Here is a 17500-nt window from a genome sequence, read left to right on the forward strand (position 1 = left end):
GGAGAGTTGGTGATAACACCACAATGGTGATAATGTTTATGATGACGTTGATGATAATGATGATAAAGGGAAGAGCAACAGGGTGAAGAGGAGGAGGAGAAGGAGGAGGAAGAGGAGGAGATGGATGATGTTGATGATTTAGAGGAATATAATGATGACGACGTCAATGGAGACGATGATAATAGAGATATTATATTCAATACGTGCCTATAACAACCATTAAAAAAAATTATATTTTTACTCCTCCCCCCCCACCCCCCCCCCCCCCCCCCCCCCCCCCCCCCCCCCGGCCCACTTGGTTCTCCATTTAGGCTGAAAATCCCAGCGCAGGGGATCACACAGGTAGGACCGCCATATCCATATTCATTATATCAGCAGCACTCGACGTGCACATATTTACAGGTCTGATAACGATTTACAGATGAACAAAATACTAAACACGGAACGTTTCGAGCTCAAAACCATTCTTCAGCCAAACATTATAAAAGTTAAAACGTTAATATAAGCCATTATCTGACCATCATATACGGACTAGACGGTTAAAATTAAAATAATAAAGAATTATAAATTGTAGGTTTTGCAAAGTTAAAGAAACATGAATCGCCTCATCCATGAATACTTTTTTTTTCATTGCGGCTATGTGGTCTTGTGGAATGGTACTCGCTTTAGGATAGGAAGAGCCTCGGTTCGAGTCTCGCTCGGAATATAGTTGAGTCCATGGAAAAGGCCTTTTACTCACATTCTCTCACATCCTAAGGTGCATAAAAAATACCTGGCTGTTAAAAGCTTTGTCTCTGTCCAAAAAAAAATTAATATGGCCAAACAGGCGTCATGTCCCGTCCTACATGTTAAGTGTTGTTGTTGGCTAGGCACCCCGTGTAAAGAGCTTTGAGACGTTTCGTGGATTTTGTGCTTAATAAAGTTTCTATTTTAAAAAAAAATTAACATTTGTTTTATTTTTCAATATCCGATTGCCCATATTTGAAAGTCTGATACAATTAGATTCAATAGTCTGATGTCACATCGCCCAGCAACGGTGGTTCTAAACCAAGAAAATTGGTACTTTTTATTCTTTATGTTGGCTAGAACTTTTCATATGTAATGTGATCAGAATATATAAAAGTCAAAACATCACCATATTTATAATGTTTTTCTCCCATGTATACACTTTTATGCTCGTCGGAGAAATATTTCATGAGGGCGCCCGCCATTGTTCCAATAGTTTATAGCCAGTTGCTATGCGTCATTACGAGGGAAGTGACGTCATGACTGTTGAGGCGTATTATGGACATAATACATCACATAATATAGCCACTATTATTTACAACAGGTTTCAGGCGCAGGTTCTGGTACCTTGATAAGGACAACGTTGGGGTCATTCCTGTTTCCAAGCTTGGAGAGCTGATGGAATCCCTTGGCTATAAGGTGCCAGATATGGAAAGATGTATCAAGATAGTCGACCCTAAAGGTAAATTAAATGATTGTGCTGCTATGTAGTCTTGTGGTATAGTACTCGCTTCAGGATCGGAAGGTCCGGGGTTCAAGCCTCGCTCGGCGCATAATTGTGTCCTTGGAAAAGGCTTTTTACTCACATTCTTTCTCCGTCCTCAGGTGTAATATGAGTACCTGGTCCTTAACAGCGTTGTCTTGGTCCGGAAAAAATGTAATATCGCCTAACAGGCGTCATTCCTGTCCTAAATGTTAAGTGTTGCTGTTGGCCAGCGCGTTGAGCACGTTTAGTGGATATTGCGCTATGTAAAATAAAGCTCTCAAGCAAAAACGTATAGCATCAATCAAAATAACCCCCCCCCCTTTCCCCTCCCCCCCCCCCCCCACCTCATAACAGGGACTGGACTCGTGAAATACCAAGATTTCGTGTCATTGATGGATATGAAATTTGTTCAAGAAGGAGAGTGTCTTCAGGAGGAACTTTACTATACATTTTTGGCATTGGATCCAGATGGCGATGGATACATAAGACTAGACCAAGACCTTCCAATCGCTTTGAATATCCTCGGCTACGGTGCTGATGTTCCGGTAGATATGATCATAGAGTCTCGCGCGGTCGGCCTTAGAAATCTCAGCTTTCCAGGTTGGTGGTGTACAATACCATTCTTTAATTTGTTTGTATTTTTAGAAACGACTTATTTTTATCGTGTCCAATAACACTACGAGCTTGTGAGTATGAAAGAATACGTTTATTCCACTTCTACAAGTAAGACTGTTAAATATTTTGTGACCAATCGTATGGTATTTGTACTTCTATTCACCATAATTTGTATCTTTCTCCGACGGCTTGAATGACAATTTGACCCCAACTAAAAACGTTGGATTTGTATTCATGCGCACCAAAAGATTATTTTTAATCGCCAATCAAGTCTTTTTCACCTAATTTCACACCAATAAAATGTGCGCAAAATATTCTGCATTCGTTGAATGAAATTTATATAGAACGCGTTCCAAGCATTATTTAACGATTACGTATTTACAAAGAAATGATCGGGTTTTCCAATGAGAGGGGTGGAATAATAATACATCGTGCACGTAGAAGCGAGGCCATTCAGAAGCAATTTATCGAAATGACACAACATAAGCACCACAACTATCTTGACTTAAAGAGGAATTTTATGATCTAAGTTAGTTGAAGTTATCCTTGTAGTATAAATCTATTATTATTATTTATTCTCTGTTGCAGAATTCAGGCGTATGGTGATGAATGCAGACATCCATAGGTCGCCGCAACATCAGTCTGTGTTTGATAGAATTCCGAATAAGCCCGTTTATCACAAGGGTATGGGTTTACCCAAATAATGGGCATTTGTGACTCATCGCCTCAAGATGTTACTACGTTGGCACGGTCAATCTTTTTGAAGATATTCTATATTATGTAACCATAAAATTATCCTTGAGCCACTATTTTTAGTTTTAGTTTTATTTAGAATTGGATTCAATAGTCTGATGTCACGTCGCCCAGCAATGGCGGCCATCGTGTTTCTAAACAAAGAAGATCGGTACTGCTTATTCTTCATGCTGGCTTGAACTTTTCATATGTCTTGTGATCAGAATGTATAAAAGTCAAAAGAAGATCATATTTGTAATGCTTTTCTCCTCTGGATACACTTTTATGCTCGTCCGAAGAAATATTTCATAAGGGCGTCCGCCATTGTTCCGATAGTTTAGAGCCAGTTACTAAGTTACCATGCGTCATTACGAGGGAAGTGACGTTACAACTGTTGAAACCAATTGAGCTGAATATTAAAGTGTTACATTTATGATAATTTTAATGCTACCTTCACTATTCGTCATTACTTATTTTCTCCACATCGTAATACCATGCTGAGAGTATTGGTCACATTTATGAAATATCGACGGTTATCAGTTTTGTTAATAACCCTTTTTCAAAATATTTAATAAATGTTTTAGAACCGACTCAATCATTTTAAAAGTATAAATTTTGACTGAGTCAGCTACGAATAAATCGATTTTCGAAATTTTACATATCGATTATCAAATTTGAAAACCAAGACATTTTAAGTTGATTCAAAGTGAAATCTTTAGTCATTAATGTCCGGCTACATTAGTCTTTGGCTTCGAACTCAATGTTGAGATTTTACACCCCTTGTCAAAACACGAGCAATGTAGGGGTGTGCGGTGTTTGTGTTAGTTGTTGTTGTTGTTGCAATATTTTTCATGAAATTTGATGATGTGACACATTCTTCCGTGGACGAATACGATACGATGTTTTTTATATTGCATAATTTATGGATTTTTTTCTTTTTCGTTATTTTAATACACGGTGCCTTTTTATATTAGTGACATGTAGAATACAATAGTTACGAAAATGAAATCTAATATTTTCCGTTTTCTTATCTTTAAAATTTTTTTTGGGGTGTGTGGGTTTTTTTTTGTTTGTTTGTTTTTTTTGTTTTTTTTTTTGTCTTTCTATTTGTTTTTTTTTTTGGGGGGGGGGGGGGGGGTGGTATTTTTGTTTGGAGGGGTATTGTTTTGAGATCTGAGTTGCTTTTGTCTATCAAATTGTTGCTCAAACTTATATTTGTAATGGCCGATTATACATGCATAATATAAACTTGAATATGTTATATTGTATTATATCTATAGTAAATTGACAATGAAATGAATGGCATTGCATTCACTGTTCATGAGCAATAAATATAAATTGGATTTGTTACTGGATGTAATGCGTGTTTTATTTCTGTCAAAGACTTTGAGTAATTGGTGCTATATCAGGAAACTGGTGGTAGTTGTTGTTGTTGTTATTGATGATGATGATGATGATGATGATGATGATGATGATGATGATGATGATGATGATGATGACGATGATGATGATGATGATGATGGTGATGATGATGATGATGATGATGATGATGATGATGATGATGATGACGATGATGATGATGATGATGATGGTGATGGTGATGATAATGGTGGTGGTGGTAGTGGTGATGACGGTGATGATGATGATGACGATGATGATGATGGTGATGGTTATGTTAGTGGTGGTGGTAGTGGTGGTGGGGGCAGTGATGATGATGATGATGATGATGATGATGATGATGATGATGGTGATGATGATGATGATGATGATGATGATGATGATGATGATGATGATGATGATGATGATGATGATGATGATGGTGGTAGTAGTGGTAGTGGTGATGATGATGATGATGATGATGATGATGATGATGATGATGATGATGATGATGATGATGATGATGATGATGATGATGATGATGATGTTCATGGTGATAATTGATGGCGATGATATTTAATTTCATGTCATGGCAGTGTTGGATAAAATGATATCTCACCTTACTATGTCTTGGGCAAAATATGTCTCGGCATTTTCCAGAAAAATGGGAAGCAACAAAACTTACGAATAAAGGTGAAAGTGACACCAGAGGGAACGTAATTGACGTCACTCATCTCGTTTTTATTATCTTAAGACAGCCATTATAGTGATTAATTCTCATTAAATTATATCAATCAGGCTATAAACGTTTAAGGCAACACATCCGAACCCAATTTAGGGTGGGCCTAGTTTAACATTGTTGTTATGGACAATATTTTGTGTCATTTTTCTTGTCATGTATTTGCATATCTACTTGTCTTTCTCGAGTACGACAGTTTACTGGTAAATGCTGGTCCCGGTGCACTAGATCAATGGGCTGCGATTCACCTGTAGCCCCGGTGCACTAGATAAATGGGCTACGATTCACTTGCGGTCCCGGTGCACTAGATCAATGGGCTGCGATTCACTTGCGGTCCCGGTGCAGTAGATAAAGGGACTGCGATTCACTTGCGGTCCCGGTGCAGTAGATAAAGGGACTGCGATTCACTTGCGGTCCCGGTGCAGTAGATCAATGGGCTACGATTCACTTGCGGTCCCGGTGCAGTAGATAAAGGGACTACGATTCACTTGCGGTCCCGGTGCAGTAGATCAATGGGCTACGATTCACTTGCGGTCCCGGTGCAGTAGATAAAGGGACTGCGATTAACTGGCGGCCCCTGTGCAGTAAATAAACGGGCTGTGGTTCACTTGCGGCCCCGGTGCAGTAGATAAATGGGCTGCGATTTACTTCCGGTCCCGGTGCGGTATAGGGTTGTTACTTTTTTCCCCGGCTTATTTTATTTAAATTTTTTATTTATTTATTCATTTTAAAAATTTTTGTTCGGGATTTTTTTTCTTTTCTTTTTTTTTTTCGGGGGGGGGGGGGGGGGGGGGGGGTTGATTTTTAGAAAATCTTTATTGGTCAATTAGAACAATTATTACATTGGAATATGGCCAAGGTTTACAAGTACTAACAAATAGTGACTAAATTTTTCGATCGTTACAAGTGTTATATGCATAATATGACGTGCTATATTCGTGCTATGTAATAGGGAATGAGATTAGCGGAAGAGTAGTGACTCTTGATTGGACGTCACCCATAGTCTGTGACGTCACCGACGGAAAAGTTATTAAAGAGAGAACGTCATGTTGGTTGTGCGCATACGTCTCTCGTCCTCCTATGGGTGACGTCCAATCAAGGAACGCTACTCTTCCGCTAATCTCATTTCCCATACTTACCAAAACATTAACTGAAAAAAAAAACTGCGCAAGCGTAATCCGGATATTAAAAAAATGATCTGCGCAAATAAAACAAACCCATTGCCGGAATAATAAAACTGGACAAGTGAGTAGAGGCGTGGCGTAGTAGTGACGTCACTCTGCGCAAGTGAATAATTACGCCCGATAAATGACACGAAAGGATTTAACCTTGGCCAAGTGGACGTATTCAATTTCAATACGTGTCGGAAATTAGGATTAACGCTTAAGTATCGTATTGGGTAAGAATATTCGGCACGGCGGATTACTCTCCCTTACAATATAGCAGATAATGACATGGTTAGAAATACATGTATTGCGAGTGCAGCTATGTGGTCTAGTGGTATGTCACTCGCTTTCGGACCGGAAGGTCATGGGTTCGAGCCTCTCTCGGCGCATAGTTCAGTCCTTGGAAAAGACTCTTTACTCAAATTCTTTCACCGTACTCGGGTGTAAAATGAGTACCTGGCCGTTAACAGCGTTGTCTCTATCAGAAAAAAAAATTGTAATATCGCCTAACAGGCGTCATGATTCGTTCGACATATTACGTGTTGCTGTTGGTCAGGGACCCCTTGTAAAGTGCTTTGAACACATTTAGTGGATATTGCCCTATAAAAAAGCTCTTTAAAAGAATTACTATTCTAACTGAACCAACTTCATCTGCGACATTCGTAAAGTTCAGTCGTACACTGTATAGATAGTATGCGCTTGCCTACGAAGCTCACAACATTGCCATCCAGAAATATAACTGACCAACACACAATACTATGTGTAACCTTAAAAGTGTATAGTCTGGTTGATAGAGTTTAGTGAGAATTACTTCATAAACGCGGATGGCAAAAAAACAATAACAAAGACCCGAGTAACGTCAACTTCATTCTATCTATAGTTGACCAGATTCTGTTGGGTTTTTTTACTTCGAATATCGATGAGTCTCAAACTGTCAGAAATAGGAATCAAAATTGTGATGTCAAAATACTGGTTCCAATCTCATTGGAAGTATAAAACCACTCTTCTGGGGGACTGGATTTATACGTTGTGTAACTGACCTTCTGGTTTCAGAGTGATGGCATTTTATTTTCTAGTCTAAATAAATGCTGGTCGTCAATTAAGACCATCCATCCTCGCTCCTTTTTGCCCCTTAATCATAAGAATCTGCCAATACATTCTGTTACTGAAACATGATTCAATATGTAACCTATTCATTTGTTTGTCATCAGGAGGACTGGTTACACACTTCCAAGAAGTTTTGAATTGGAAGAGAGGAAGGTGTGACGTCAAGACTTCTCTGTCCTATTCTTGAACCCAAAACTTCTTTGGAGTGTCAGATGGAAGATTTTTTGATTGGTTGAAAGCCATATTGTTGGAGAAGGTGAGAAAAGGAAGAATATTGATCGATACCATCAGAAAGAGGCAGTTACGGTTTCTGGGACATGTGTGGAGAAGAGACGGAATAGAAAAGTTGGTAACATCTGGGATGATCGAAGGAAAGAGAGCTAGGGGAAGACAAAGAATGACTTATCTAAATAACCTAAGAATGGACAAATGTGGAACACAGATTTCATGCGCACCGCAGAGGATCGTGATTCGTGGAGACAGCTGACTGGCAACGTGCTCAAGAGCACAAGCCACGACGGATGATGATGAAAGCCATCTTAAGCTATTGATATTTGAAACAAAATGATACCGCTTACCAAAATGATTAAGGATATTTTTCAAGTAAACGGCAGTTAGGTTCTTGTCTCGACAATGGCAAATATTGTCAACACGGAGGATAAAATATTATTTCCATTTTATCCAGTACGGGCTATCAGTTATGCGCCTTTTATCTATCTACCCATCTGACTATCTATACATTTACCTGTGTACACTGCCTCTTCTGTTAATATAAATGCGGCTACGTGGTCTTGTGGTATGACACTTGCTTTCGGATCGGAAGGTCCTAGGTTCGAGCCTCGCTCGGAGCATAGTTGAGTCCTTGGAGAAGGCTCTTTACTCACATTCTCTTACCGTATTTAGGTGTAAAATGAAAACCTGGCCGTTAACAGCGTTGTCTCTGTCCTAAAAAATTATAACATCGCTAACAAATGTTAAATGTTAAATGTTGATGTTGGCCAGCGACCCCATGTAAAGCGCTTTGAGCACATTTACTGGTTATTGCGCTATATAAAACCTCAAAAAGCTCAATAAACGCATTGTCTTACACCCCCTCCTTCGGGCTGCTTTGATGGCTATTTCAATGCTGGTCACAAGATTATTATTGTATCCCACGTTAATTCCTGTCGTTATTCTCCCTTGTTCCAAGCTGTATTGAGATGGCTGGGAACATATTTAACCCTCTCCTTACCACCTACAGCAACATCGTCACATTTGTCACGACACATTTTACATTTTTTCATTATTCAGATTTATTTTGCACATCACAATGTTCTTTGTTTAATTAATATGAACATAAAGTTGTTTTGTAGAGAGATTGGTTGAGTTTAAAAAACGAATTTTTCTGGGTAAGCCTGCCATTTTTGGGAAAATACTGAACATGATCGGTAAGGAGAGAGTTAATCTGGAGAAAAATCTGGCTTTTATTATTCTGAGGTGACATCGTGCCATACCAGCAAGCAATTGTGTTTCTTGTTACTTTTCTTGAACGCTTCAAACTTCCAAAAACCGGGTTAAACTCCAATAAACTCATCTGGCATGATGATGGTTCAGAGGTCAAGACCACATAGAGCGTACGATATCCTCAGCCATGAGGCTCTTGGCGCTTCACTTACTAAAAATCGAGCTCCTATATATAGCGCAATATCCACTAAATATGCTCAAAGCCCTTTACACGCGCTCCCTGGTCAACAGCAACATTTAACATGAATGACGGGACATGCCGCCTGTTAGGCGATATTACAATTTTTCGGACAAAGACGACGCTGTTAACGGCCAGGTTCTCATTTTACACCTGAGTACGGTGAGAGAATGTGAGTAAAGAGGCTTTTCCAAAGACTCAACTATGCGCCGAGCGCGAGGCTCGAACCCAGGACCTTCCGATCCCAAAGCGTGTCATACCACTAGACCACATAGCCGCACGTGATGATGGTTCAGAGGTATTGACTGGACTGTTAATCATCCTAACGAATGGACGGTTCAGGGATTGAATCCTAAATCCTCATGATAAAATACGGTCGTTGACTTTGTAGCGGACACCGGCCATCCACTATCCACTATTCTTCGTTCTCGTATCCATTGACAACCACCGTGACGCTATGCGGCATTGGTCGGCAATGGACCATAAGTCCACACAAACTGACCGCTCTCCTCTCCTCCACCTGTGATTTATTAGGTCTAAGGGTATTATTAAAGTTTGACCATTGGTCAAACCCCACCATTCAACCAGCCAGCGAGTGATATTGTTGTTGGCACAAGGCATTTCCAACTGATTACTCGATCTACCTTTGACAATAATAATGGTAAGTCTTAAAGATACACCTTTCCTAGTTCTATTTGAAGATTGTGTTTTATTGTTGCTACCGTGGCATGTGAGGGGAGGCTTGTGACATCTGACCTATGGCCTCGTAACGGTATTATCATCGCTGTTTCAATAATAATGGACTCGTATAGAGCGGAAAAAGAAATTGAACTTTTGTATAGCGCAATATCCACTAAACGTGCTCAAAGCACTTTACAACGGCCAACAGCAAAAATTTAACATTTAGGACGGGAAATGACGCCTATTATGCTATATTACAATTTTTTGGGGACGGAGACACCGCTGTTAACGGCCAAGTACTCATTTTACAACTGAGTACGGTGATAAAATGTGAGTAAAGAGTCTTTCCAAAGGACTCAACTATGCGCCGAGGCTCGAACCCAGGACCTTCCGATTCGAAAGAGAGTGTCTTACCACAAGACCACATAGAGCGTACGATGTCCTCAGCCACGAGGCTCTTGGCGCTTCACTTACTATCGTAAGGTATAATCTGAAAAAAAAAAGTGTGTATGAAATAGTGCCAGGCAAGGCTAGAAAAAATATAAGAAAAGAAAATTACATCCCCAAAATTCAGCATGTCTCGACCATAGGTAGAATGAAGTTGACATCACTCGGGTCTTTGTTATTTTTTTTTTTTTTTTTTTTTTTTTTGCCAATTGCGTTTATGAGTAATTCTCACTAAACTGTACCAGCCAGACTATAAACGTTGAAGGTTACACAGAGTTTTGTGTGTTGTTCCGTTATACATCCGGATGGCAATGTTGTGAGCTTCTTAGCCAAGTGCATACTATCTATAGGGATCGACCATTTTATCGGGATGAACCCCATGTCAAAAAGAGCAGATCTTAAAGTTAAAATGGCCAAAACAGAAAAAAAAAGTTTTTGGAACTTTAAAAAAATATATATCTATATTTATGTCCTCAATGAAGAAGAAGAAAACTTAATCTGTCTCATTAAAAAAAAATTATTGATGCTATGAGTTTGTTAAGAAACTTAACCATTCCGCCAGCCGGATATAACGTACTAACACACAAAACTATGTGTAACCTTAAACATTTAAAGACTTATTAATATAATTTAGTGAGAATAACTCATAAAAACGGTTGGCTAAAAACAATAACAGAGAGTTGAGTGACGTCGATTTCGTTTCTTCTATAAATTCAATTATTAGCATCTGAACCACCCCAACAGAATACCGTTTTGTGGCGTTGAATCACATATTATCATGTCCTAATAATATGTTGCTATCCTTATTATCATGAATGCCATGGAATCTAAGTTATATCTAAGTTTCACGTTATGTATCTATTCTTATTTGAATCATGATCATATTATTCATTATGTAACACGAGCTTGGGCTTTGTTAAATTCTTGATGACTTAAGCATATTTGCACACGGGGATCTCGTGCATGAAATAGGGGATAATATTGTTTATAATAAAGGATTGTATGTGTGTCATAAGTAGTAGTAGTAGTAGTAGTTGTTGTAGTAGTAGTAGTAGTAGTAGTAGTAGTAGTAGTAGTAGTAGTAGTAGTAGTAGTAGTAGTAGTAGTAGTAGTAGTAGTATGTAGTAGTAGTAGTAGTAGTAGCAGTGAGTTGTAGTATAGTAGTAGTTAGTAGTAGTAGTAGTAGTGGTAGTAGTAGTAGTAGTAGTAGTAGTAGTAGTAGTGTAGTTGTAGTATAGTAGTAGTTAGTAGTATAGTAGTAGTAGTAGTAGTAGTAGTAGTAGTAGTAGTAGTAGTAGTATGTAGTAGTAGTTAGTTGTAGTTGTAGTAAGTAGTAGTAGTATAGTAGTAGTAGTAGTAGTGTAGTTATAGTAGTAGTAGTAGTAGTATAGTAGTAGTAGTAGTAGTAGTAGTAGTAGTAGTAGTAGTAGTTAGTAGTAGTAGTAGTAGTAGTAGTAGTAGTGTAGTAGTGTAGTAGTAGTAGTAGTAGTAGTAGTAGTAGTGTAGTAGTAGTAGTTAGTAGTAGTAGTAGTAGTAGTAGTATAGTAGTAGTAGTGTAGAGTAGTAGTAGTAGTAGTAGTAGTATAGTAGTAGTAGTAGTAGTAGTAGTAGTAGTATAGTAGTAGTAGTAGTAGTAGTAGTAGTAGTAGTAGTAGTAGTAGTAGTAGTAGTAGTAGTAGTAGTAGTAGTAGTAGTTAGTAGTGTAGTAGTAGTAGTGTAGTAGTAGTAGTAGTAGTAGTAGTAGTAGTAGTAGTAGTAGTAGTAGTGTAGTTAGTAGTAGTAGTAGTGTAGTAGTAGTAGTAGTAGTAGTAGTAGTAGTAGTAGTAGTAGTAGTAGTAGTAGTAGTAGTAGTAGTAGTAGTGTAGTAGTAGTAGTAGTAGTAGTAGTAGTAGTAGTAGTAGTAGTAGTAGTAGTAGTAGTAGTAGTAGTAGTAGTAGTAGTAGTAGTAGTAGTAGTAGTAGTAGTAGTAGTTAGTAGTAGTAGTAGTAGTAGTAGTAGTAGGGTAGTAGTGTAGTAGTAGTAGTAGTAGTAGTAGTTAGTGGTAGTAGTGGTAGTAGTAGTAGTAGTAGTAGTAGTAGTAGTAGTAGTAGGGTAGTAGTGGTAGTAGTAGTAGTAGTAGTAGTAGTAGTGTAGTAGTAGGTAGTAGTATAGTAGTAGTAGTAGTAGTAGTAGTGGTAGTAGTAGTCAGTAGTAGTAGTAGTAGTAGTAGTAGTAGTAGTTAGTAGTAGTAGTAGTAGTAGTAGTATGTAGTAGTAAGTAGTAGTAGTAGTAGTGTAGTGTATATAGTAGTAGTAGTAGTGTAGTAGTAGTAGTAGTAGTATAGTAGTAGTTAGTAGTAGTAGTAGTAGTAGTAGTAGTAGTAGTAGTAGTAGTAGTATAGTAGTAGTAGTAGGTAGTAGTAGTAGTAGTAGTAGTAGTAGTAGTAGTAGGTAGTAGTTAGTAGTAGTAGTATAGTAGTAGTAGTAGTAGTAGTAGTAGTAGTAGTAGTAGTAGTAGTGGTAGTAGTGTAGTAGTAGTAGTGGTAGTAGTAGTAGTAGTAGTATTAGTAGTAGTAGTAGTAGTAGTAGTAGTAGTAGTAGTAGTAGTAGTAGTAGTAGTAGTAGTAGTAGTAGTAGTAGTAGTAGTAGTAGTAGTCTTTCAGAGCCCATGTAGACCAAATGAAGCCGGAATTTATCCCGGGTTTTATAGCGTGGAACGGACAATAGCAATTGCTTGCAATCTTTTGGATAGGACGCTAGTCTATCGCAAAGTTCTTTCCGCCAGATCAAACCTGGCCGTTAACAGCGTTGTCTTTGTCGAAAATAAATGTAATATCGTCTAACAGGCGTCATGTCTCGTTCTACATCTCACGTGTTGCTGTTGGTAGGGACCCTCTGTAAAGAGCTTTTAGCACGTTTCTAGATATTGCGCTATATAAAAGCTGAAGTTTTTTTAAATTTTATTATCTGACACTTTAAAAAAAAGAGTTTTGTCGGGTGCAATAGAAATATCTGTCTTATAATAAAATGTCAAATCGCCCCAACCTCACCTAACAACCTCCTCCCTCCTCTCTATACTCCCCTTATTCAAATATTGACACAGAATTTCACACGTACAATCTTGGACGTCATTTTTGGGGGAAACGAATGACGTCATAAATGTAGGCCAAGTCTTTTGTTTGTTTTTGTTTTTGTTTTTAATTAAAAAGTTTAATGACTGGAAGTTGTAAGGACAGGAAGGATATTGATCACGTATCATATGCGTATTCATGCAAAGCAATTTCATCGTTTCATCATGACCTGAATGCCTCACAGCAGTTCGATCAAGCCCTAAGAGCCAGAGTATATCCAGATTTTACATCTAATGTGATAAAAAAAAATTGTCAAAATCGAAGAAAGTCTAAAATTAAGAATGAAAAAAATGGCAATGAATTCTTCTTCTTCAAGTCTGTGCCAGACATCGGTGATCATGGTAAGCCATTCATCTCTCTGATCAGATAACATCAGAAAATTAATATTTATTACTCTTCTCTTTCTTTGTCACCCAGCTGTTCAAACTATTCAAATATGTTTTTCTTGGTCTACCTTTACTCTTTTTACCTTCTATCTTTCCTGTGAGAGCAAGAATATAATAGTATAAAAAGAAGAAAGAGAACATGTAATAGGGCACAATTTAGGCTTTATATGTTTTGGGTAGCTAGAGGGAATTGACATGATCCCGAAATGTAACCTTTTCTTTTTCAAATGTTGTCACTTTTTATCCAATATTTTTATAAAATTAGAAATTCTTGAAATCAAAAAAATAAAAGAAAAACAAAAAGAGATTTAAAAGACTCAAAAAAATTATCTCTTGAAAATAAGGAAATGTTGTTGCTTGAAGCTCAAGAAACGAATAGCAATAGGAATTGGAATAGAAGATTCAATTACTTAACAAAGACAGATAATATAGACGTTTCGGGTTTCCCCTTTGTCAACAAACACGATAAATGAAACACTTAAGACAATGGAATGGATGAAACACTCTCATTCGTCTTTAGTGTTTCATCATTCATCGTGTTTTGTTGATAAATTGGGAAACCCGAAACGTCCAAATTATCGATCTATGGTCGTCGATTAATTTGAAGCTTCATTTCAATTTTTTTAAATTGCTGTTTATCGCTTGAAAATGGTAGAGATACTTCATTACGATTATAATGGCGTCATAGTGATAAGCTTTTAGATAGATAGCTTTTAAGAGCTGATTTCGCAAAATTACCATTCAGATGATAAGAGATAAAAACTCAATCGTTGGGATGTCATCATAGATATAAGTCTGTACTAGTACAAGGTGTATATCAATGAATGTCATATGTGACCCATCGTCTCAAAACGGTATTCTATCGAAACGAACCAGATGCTTAAAAACCGAATTAAATGTTAAACTGATCAAAAATATAAATTGTTGGCATTAGCACCCTAAAATATGATATCCATTCTCCTCAATAAAACATACAAACTCAACACAAGTCTGATATTTCTGGCTATAAATTCAATTTTCAACATCTTAACCAACCCGACTTAATGCCGTTTTGAGGCGAAGGGTCACATATATATATACGTAGACGACTTGACGGTCCACGAGATCACAAAAGAATACGAAGGATTTATGGATTCATCTCATTCATTCCATCTTGCTTGGTATGTTTAATTTTTAATTCAAACCACTTCGATATGGTCTACTAAAATTGTATAGAATGAGAGATAAAAAATATAATGTCACCGACCCGACGTGCACTTATTTGCAGGTCTGTTAACCCAATTCTTTATGGGCTCATCGTTGTAAGGGAAAAAAAAAAAAAAGACTCAGAAAAATGTCCATTACAACAATGTTAAACTAGGCCCATAAGTGGGGTTCGGATGTCAGACCTGCATATCTTTAAACGTCGGACCGACCTCAACAAATTGATAATGGTGTGGAGCAGATACCAAAAGTTACGTCTGAAGTCAAAATGATGAATAAATAAGAAATTTTGGATTCACGCACTTCCTGAAATTATACTTATTCTGCTTAATAAACAAAAATCATAAACAATTTAACCAATATTTCATTTCATGAAATACAAGTCGCCTATTTGACATCCTTTTTTTTTTTTATTGTTACTAACGCTCTTACAATATCCGTCACCGCCCGTAGCTAGGTTCTCATCCAGTTGAGTGGGGTAATGTGTATTAAGTGCCTTACTCAAGGAAACAATGTCGCGACCGTAATTTATCACGATGAATGTCACCCATCCGGCCAATGATCACACTAAACATATAATATATTTTTTTTTTACTATTAATTCCGTTATCGGCTTCAAGAATATCTTTACAACCCCGCAATAATACTGTTTTGAAATGATGAGTAACAAATATACTACTAAAATGGGAGTGCAGGGTTTCTAACTCACTCAACCCCAACACCGACTATATCCGTAGTTTACCTGGGGTTACTTTTACCCCATGCCTATTTATTACATAATATTTCAGAGACAAATTATAGACGTACTATCAAATCTAATGTTTTTAGTTTCTGCATGTTATTGTGGGCGAAGTGGCTGATTGGTTAAGGCATTGCACTGTGACCCGGAAGGACCCGGGTTCGAGCCCCGCTTCAGGCACTTTTGTTTTTTTTTTCCTTGAGCAAGATTATAAACCCCCAATTTCCTCACAACATGGGTGATTCCTGTTGACATCAGACATCTTGTTTGATGAGTTATCTATATTCCTTGGCAGGCGACGGTATCTTATGATGTCGTGGCGGAAAAGGCATAATTTTATTATTTATATGTTATTGATAGTTGAATAAAGCTATATAGGGTATGAGATTAGCGGAAGAGTAGCGTCCCTTGATTGGACGTCACCTTACAGAGAGAACGTCAAAATAGTTTTGCGCATGCGTCTCTCTCGTCCTCGCTTTCGGTGAAGTGTCTCATGCCGCTTGCACCGGAAGCGAGGACGAGAGACGCATGCGTACAACCAACATGACGTTCTCTCTCTAATAACTTTTCCGCCGGTGACGTCCCATCAAGGGAGGCTACTCTTCCGCTAATACCATTCCCTATATGTACATTCTCATTCTTTAATAGATTTTTTCCCATTTCGAAAAGTAGTCAAAATCTCTAGGATTTAGTGAGCTAACTAGGACTCAACATTCGGACACTCAGATCATAACGGGGATCTACTGGCATATCAGAAGACCACTAGATAAGCCACACTACAAAACAACATCGCAAACAACCTATGCGGCTATGTGGCCTTGTGGTATGGCACTCGCTTTCGGATCGGAAGGTCCACGGTTCGAGCCTCGCTCTGCGCATAGTTGAGTCCTTGGAAAAGACTATTCACTCACATTTTCTCACCGTACTCAGGTGTAAAATAAGTAGAGTACCTGGCCGTTAACAGCGTTGTCTCTGTCGGAAAAAAAAAGAATGTAATATCGCCTAACAGGCGTCATGTCTCATCCCTACACGTTAAATGTTGCTGTTTGCCAGGGACCCCTTGCTTTGAGCACGTTTAGTGGATAATGCGCTATATAAAACCTCATTTTTTTTACTTTTAAAAAGACTAACTGGTCCAAGGGCCCGGTCTTCTTCTACTAGAACTCAAAAGTCATTAAAATTGTTTTGTTAGGTCATGAAAATGATAATATCAATGATTATATCTATCTAAATCTTACGACGCTTTTCAAAAGGCTGAAAAAAGTCCAACCCCTTTCTATACATGCTGTTATCGTAAACTATTAATACCGTCCTAAATTCCTTATGCGGATATGCTTGAGTGATTATGTTGACAACAGCAACTCATAATCATTATTATTATTATTCAAATTGGTTTCTTTGATAGGCCAGTCATGCATCAGGTACCTTGCCGCAATGCGACACAGTTTAGTGTTAAGTCACAAATCGGGGCGTAGTGATCGTTATAGTATTACTAGCACGCTTCCTTAGTAAATAATCCCATTGTTTTAAATCTTTATGTAAACAATAGGCGTCAAAAGTCGTGACGTCATTTCCCTCGTAATGACGCATAGTAACTTAGTAACTGGTTCTAAGCTATCGGAACAATGGCCTACGCCTTTATGAAATACTTCTCCGACGAGCATAAAAGTGTATCCAGAGGAGAAAAACATTCTCAATATAATCATGTTTTGACTTTATTATACATTCTGATCACATGGTATGTGAAAAAGTTCTGGCAAGCATGAAGAATAAAAAGTACCGATTTTCTTTGTTTAGAACAAAGCTGCAGGTTACTGGGCAGACGTCAGACTATTGAATCCAATTGCAGTCATTCTGAATCAACGATAGAATCACAATTGTAATATCGTCTATCAGGCGTCATGTCTCGTTCTACATGTTACGTGCTGCTGTTGGATCATTTGTAAAAAGCTTTGAGCACGTTTAGTGGATATTGCGCTATATTAAAGCTCAAGTTTTTTTTTAAAATGTATTATTATCGCATTAA

At 37.9% G+C, this 17500-nt stretch overlaps 2 protein-coding genes across 2 annotated transcripts in view; both read left to right on the forward strand.

The window, feature by feature from the left end:
- The window catches only part of LOC144963431 (uncharacterized), a 6503-nt gene extending 2314 nt beyond the window's left edge, over positions 1–4189 (forward strand). Inside the window, exons 2-5 of the mRNA XM_078897490.1 lie at positions 312–342; positions 1331–1468; positions 1847–2092; positions 2696–4189. Coding sequence (XP_078753616.1) covers positions 312–342; positions 1331–1468; positions 1847–2092; positions 2696–2811 — 531 coding nt within the window. The 3' untranslated portion in view covers positions 2812–4189. The remainder of the gene's footprint in view (positions 1–311; positions 343–1330; positions 1469–1846; positions 2093–2695) is intronic.
- Positions 4190–9480: 5291 nt separating this feature from the next.
- The window catches only part of LOC144963433 (calmodulin-like), a 26778-nt gene continuing 18758 nt past the window's right edge, over positions 9481–17500 (forward strand). The window contains exon 1 of the mRNA XM_078897494.1: positions 9481–9570. Within this exon, the coding sequence (XP_078753620.1) occupies positions 9568–9570 (3 nt within the window). The 5' untranslated portion in view covers positions 9481–9567. The remainder of the gene's footprint in view (positions 9571–17500) is intronic.

This window comes from Berghia stephanieae, chromosome 1 (assembly GCF_034508935.2).
Source record: "Berghia stephanieae isolate SIO BIC M18660-M18661 chromosome 1, UCSD_Bste_1.3, whole genome shotgun sequence".
Taxonomy (NCBI): domain Eukaryota; kingdom Metazoa; phylum Mollusca; class Gastropoda; order Nudibranchia; family Aeolidiidae; genus Berghia; species Berghia stephanieae.